The sequence below is a fragment of the Cyclopterus lumpus genome, chromosome 11 (assembly GCF_009769545.1).
Source record: "Cyclopterus lumpus isolate fCycLum1 chromosome 11, fCycLum1.pri, whole genome shotgun sequence".
Taxonomy (NCBI): Eukaryota; Metazoa; Chordata; class Actinopteri; order Perciformes; family Cyclopteridae; genus Cyclopterus; species Cyclopterus lumpus.
The window spans coordinates 17,595,545-17,601,544 of record NC_046976.1 but is presented as its reverse complement, the minus strand read 5'-3'; the positions used below and the strand labels follow the sequence as shown (position 1 = coordinate 17,601,544).

At 44.8% G+C, this 6,000-nt stretch overlaps 1 protein-coding gene across 1 annotated transcript in view; it reads right to left on the bottom strand.

Annotated features, from left to right (window-relative positions):
- Positions 1 to 604: 604 nt before the first annotated feature.
- The window catches only part of khdrbs3 (KH domain containing, RNA binding, signal transduction associated 3), a 67,667-nt gene continuing 62,271 nt past the window's right edge, over positions 605 to 6,000 (bottom strand). The window contains exons 8-9 of the mRNA XM_034545492.1: positions 5,242 to 5,294; positions 605 to 696 (exon numbers count right to left, since the gene is read on the bottom strand). Coding sequence (XP_034401383.1) covers positions 605 to 696; positions 5,242 to 5,294 — 145 coding nt within the window. The remainder of the gene's footprint in view (positions 697 to 5,241; positions 5,295 to 6,000) is intronic.

Sequence of the window (6,000 nt, the reverse complement as noted above, 5' to 3'; positions counted from 1 at the left end):
AACTATTATTTTACAAAAAAAAAGGAGGAAACAGCAAAGCATTATGTATACAGTATGACTTTTTTCTCTTTTTTCATTTTTGTAAATGTTTCATTTACAAGGGACACAATTTCAACCAGTTACCCCTCAAAAAAAGAATATCTACAGTACTGCACTTCCCTAGAACTAAGCTACTACATTTTAAAGTGATTAACCACGCAGATCAAGGTTTGAAGAATCGAGGGGTCATAAATTAAGTCGCGTTGGCAGCTGATAGTGGATCGCCGATCATTACCAAGTAAAATAGCTCGGTACAATCGCATAGCTGAGAGAGAAACTTAATGGACTACGGAGGCTTTCTCAATCGCAATTTCTCCTGGAGGAGAGGATATTGCGTCACACATTTTTATTTCTTTTTATAATCAGGGGGATGCCATTTTCTTTTGGAAACTTTTTTCCTACTCATTCACTGTCACCATTTTCTTTTTCGTATTATTTTTTGCTGTTTTTTAGTTTTTTCGATTCTAAAAAGGGGGGGGTGGGGGGTGGGGGGGCGTCCATAAAAAAATCCATTACTTGGGTTGAAACAGCCATGAGGACTCAGGGCGCAGGTTGTATAAACAGTTCAATATCTGGTGTACGGCTGATCTCTGTACACTCCCTTGGTTGTCCGTGATGGCGGTGCCTTGACACGATTGTTTGTCCACTCTTCCAGTCCTGTTGGAGAAAAGAAAAGAGCAGAAACAGACAAGGGAGGAAGGGGGAGGATGATAGCGGCGTTATTTTTTTAAATCATCCATTCGTAAAACAACACCCCTGTCTTTCAAAACCGCACGCAGATGTTGTAAATATGCACCCTCCGATACAAAAAACACGGCTGGGAAGTCGACAGCACTTTTAGACCGTCTGGTATCGACGGCGCTCGTCTCGTGACAAAACAAAAGCGAGCGAGAGGCTCACGCCGGGAAGCTTGACTTTCACCTGGAAGGATGATGCCTTCTCAGATAATTAAACGTGAGAATCGAATAGCTACTTGAAAAAAGAGAAGAAAAAAAGGACCCGTTTAGTGGCTCCTAGCGAAAAGAAAAGGTCACAATTACCATTAGTCCCGACCCGCCCCCCGCCCCCCCCCCCCCCCGGCAGCGTCAATGTGAAAGTGTTACTATCGATGGCAGCCTTTGTCTGATCCTCAGTCAGCGTTGAGACTTCCCCAGAGCTGAGGCTCACAAAGGGTTTGTTTTTTCTTCTTCTTCTCCTTCTCCTCCTGTGTGCAGGCTCTCTGTTGACAGCACATAGCCAATACCCCTTAATTAAACCTGTCACCCTTTCACCAGACAGTCACTTTGAAGACATAGGCCAAGGTAACCTTGTGTTTCGGGAGAAGAAAAAAAAACACGGGTGCACATCAACGCTGTTTGTCTGTTTCCTTTGAACCCGAGCGGGCAGCGGTTTCCCGTTTTTCACGCGGCAACGCGCAACCAACGGGTTAGCGGGTAATTAGTTCTTCTACTTGTGTGGTCAGAAGGGTTTTGGTGAAGCCTTGGCTTTTTCAAAAACAAATTAAAATCTAATATGTCAGTAAAAACAGAGAAAAAATAATAATAATCTGTTTTTATATAATGTAATCTTAAATCTGCACTGACATCATCAAAATAGGTAGTGCACATGAACCAGAATATGAATACATGCGCTATGTCGTTCACCTTGTATGTTCCGGTACACACGAAGATTATAAATACACTGTTAGAGATGGATCCAGCTGCACACTGTACCTGACTCTAGATCAGCTCCGCTATCATTCAAGTGCGCTCTGCAGCAAATGTGTCCTTGGCCCACTTTTCACTGCGTCTTGTCAAAGGTCGACACCGTTGTCGAAAAAAATTGGAGGTGGCGACTTTGTCTGAATTTCCGTGGCAACCGGAGCCTTTTTATGAGCAAAAAAACAACTTTAAAAAATGTAGTTATCGTCATATACGCATCCTGGCATACTGTGCTAATGCGCTGCTGGCTATTACTGTTGTAATGCCTTTGCACACTTTCTTTAATGTCTAAATACACACACACACACACACACACACACACACACACATTCTTATGGGAGTAAGAGCAGTGAAATTGAGGGCTGACAGTCATCTGCAAGTAGGGCTGAAGTCTAGAAAGATGGAAGTAACATTGTTTTTGTTTTTTTTAAAGGCTAAATGCCAAAAAATATGGATTAAAACTTGACTATTTAGTTGGTTAAAAACTTGTTGTGAAATTATTCCATTGATCTTTTCTCCCCCAACACATTTTGCCTTTCGGAACTGAGACAATTACAGAGCGCTTGCGTCGCTCGCCGCCGCGGGTGTGAGCGTATTAATAATGTAAATGTCAATGTTGCAGGCCGGTTGGTTTACCGCCACATGTGTAACTGTCACTTGCCATCGCATTCAGAAGAGAGGGAGTTGAAGACCGCTGACCTACAGAGATGCAGTTCTGACGAGCGGGCACGCTGCAGCACTCGAGCGCTCCATGATAATTAAATGCGATACCTTGAACATGGAAATTACCCACACTGCCCATCACCGGTACACATGCCTGTTGTCGTGTTTGTGCGCTTTGCCTCGCATGTCATAACAAGGTTGTCATCCGCGTTGTTGTGTAATTGTTCATTTCATTCTAATTGAACTTTGTTATCACGTTTTGTTGAGTGATGTGTACACAAAAAAAGGTACATCGGCTATATGAAGCAAATTAGTATTAATACTGTCAAATGGCTGTATGCGTTATGTAAGTCAATCGGGACGTTACGGTATTTCCCGTCCAGAGGCCCAACATGCTGAAAGCGTCCTGCAGGCGAGCTGGAAACGACTTCCATCCACATCTGGGTTCTAATAGGCTACAACAAAGACTGACAGACTTTGAATCCGACACGTCGGATCTCTCAGAGCTCTGCCTCTTCTGCCTCAAGTAGCCTGACGATGAAGAAAAAGAGACGTTTATGAAGAAAATACTTTATAGGAAAGACATTTTGAAACCAAAGAAGCCATTCTGACCCACTGCCAGCCAGTCTACCTACCAGTCAGTCTACCTACCAGTCAGTCTACCTACCAGCCAGTCTACCTACCAGCCTGTCTACCTACCAGTCAATCTACCTACCAGTCAGTCTACCTACCAGCCAGTCCACCTACCACAGTCTACCTACCAGCCTGTCTACCTACCAGTCAGTCTACCTACCAGCCAGTCTACCTACCACAGTCTACCTACCAGCCTGTCTACCTACCAGTCAATCTAGCTATCAGCTTGTCTACCTACCAGCCAGTCTAGCTACCAGCCTGTCTACCTACCAGCCTCTCTATCTACCAGTCTGTCTACCTACCAGTCTGTCTACCTACCAGCCTGTCTACCTACCAGCCTGTCTACCTACCAGCCTCTCTACCTACCAGCCTGTCTACCTACCAGCCTGTCTACCTACCAGCCTCTCTACCTACCAGCCTCTCTATCTACCAGTCTGTCTACCTACCAGTCTGTCTACCTACCAGCCTGTCTACCTACCAGCCTCTCTACCTACCAGCCTCTCTACCTACCAGTCTGTCTACCTACCAGTCTGTCTACCTACCAGCCTGTCTACCTACCAGCCTCTCTACCTACCAGCCTCTCTATCTACCAGTCTGTCTACCTACCAGTCAGTCTACCTACCAGTCTGTCTACCTACCAGCCTGTCTACCTACCAGCCTGTCTACCTACCAGCCTCTCTACCTACCAGCCTCTCTATCTACCAGTCTGTCTACCTACCAGTCTGTCTACCTACCAGCCTGTCTACCTACCAGCCTCTCTACCTACCAGCCTCTCTATCTACCAGTCTGTCTACCTACCAGCCTCTCTACCTACCAGCCTCTCTATCTACCAGTCTGTCTACCTACCAGTCAGTCTACCTACCAGTCTGTCTACCTACCAGCCAGTCTACCTACCAGCCTCTCTACCTACCAGTCTGTCTATCTACCAGCCTCTCTACCTACCAGCCTCTCTATCTACCAGTCTGTCTACCTACCAGTCAGTCTACCTACCAGTCTGTCTACCTACCAGCCTCTCTACCTACCAGCCTCTCTACCTACCAGCCTCTCTACCTACCAGTCTGTCTATCTACCAGCCTCTCTACCTACCAGCCTCTCTACCTACCAGTCTGTCTACCTACCAGCCTCTCTACCTACCAGCCTCTCTACCTACCAGTCTGTCTACCTACCAGCCTCTCTACCTACCAGCCTCTCTACCTACCAGCCTCTCTACCTACCAGCCTCTCTAACTACCAGCCTCTCTACCTACCAGCCTCTCTACCTACCAGCCTCTCTACCTACAAGTCTGTCTACCTACCAACCTGTCTACCTACAAGTCTGTCTACCTACCAGCCTGTCTATCTACCAGCCAGTCTACCTACCAGCCTGTCTATCTACCAGCCAGTCTACCTACCAGCCTGTCTACCTACCAGCCTGTCTACCTACCAGCCTGTCTACCTACCAGCCTGTCTACCTACCAGCCTGTCTACCTATCTTCCACGAGCCGCTAGCCTGAAAGCTGTGAGTTCTAACAATAACCACGTTTGTGCATTTACTATGTGTTTACAATCATGATGATAATAATGAGCTGATAATAATTTATATATATACATACATATATATATATATATATTATTAGAATATGTTGTGTAGGATTATTTAATTGTGTCAGACGAAGTCGAGTGCCATCACTCTCCTTCACCTTTTGCAGCAATGTATTTGTTCATGATGACTTAATTATCTTGACATATTTTGACACTAATTCATTATTAAATCTGCCACAAGCATTTAAGCTACAGTAAAAGTAAAAAATAAAACAATGAAGGTGCTGAACTGAATTTTCAGCAACACTTTCTCCTCTCCTCTCCAAGACAACCAACAACCACATTGTTGCAGTCAAAAAATTAAATCAAAAAGTCAACTTTAACATTTGTTTTGAATAAAGGATCAAAAATAATAATCCCAAATCAGATAGCAGACCAACATATTTTCTCATTATTTCTGTATTTATGATAATACTGTAACGCCACAAAAAAAAAACGCCTCATAGTTGCAATTGTTCTCTCACTAATGAGCCAAAATAACTCAAGAAGAAGCTTCATTTGAACATGTCAAAAGACATCTCCGCATTACAGTTGCCATGACAATTGAGGCCGATTCAGGAACTGTGAATTGATGCTGTGACAAGTGACACGAGGTGCATTGGTAGAAAGAAAAGTCTGCAACTCACCATACGAATCATACGACTCCTCGCTCTGTCCGTATTCGTAGTAGTCGTCTGAGCTGTAAACAGACGAAGCAGAAAGGTGAATATTAGAACGTACGGAGGAATATATACGAAATAAGAAAACATTGCATTATGTGTCGATGTAAATTATGGTAGAATTGCAAAGCAGCATCGATCCTGCCGTACAGCGTAAAGAATGCGGCGGCAATAAAGAAAAAACACACAGGAAGTGACTTTCATATACTAAAAAAAAAAACAAAGAAGTAGAGGTTGCTTTCAATCACTGAAAAGTTCTGCCACATTGGCGATTTTACAAGGCAATTTCCTCCAACGCGTCTGCGCAACAAACTTCCAGTTCCATATCACTGCGTATGGAGATCTATGAGAGGTGGCAACTTTAATGAAAAATAAAAAGATGGTGGAGGCGAGACGCACAGCCTATTTTATTTTTATTTTTTTTATTTGCTGATCGCCGGCCCCGAGATGCTGACAGAACAATCCCCGCGTCGGTATCATTCGAGGGGGCAAGAGCGCTATCGTTCAAGAGAGGTAATTCATCATAAGGTTGCCACTGAGCCGACACCAGCCATCACAGCTGGGTCCTTGCCGCCTGCCTGTCAAGTCAGTCTGTCAAGCGTCAGCAGCACCTCTCTGCTCGCCCGGATTAGAGCGCTGAAGGCACCGTCCCAAAACCCCCGACACACCGCATCAACGCCTGCCCGACTGCTGAGGGCAAAGAGGTGACAGCAATGACACAGAAGT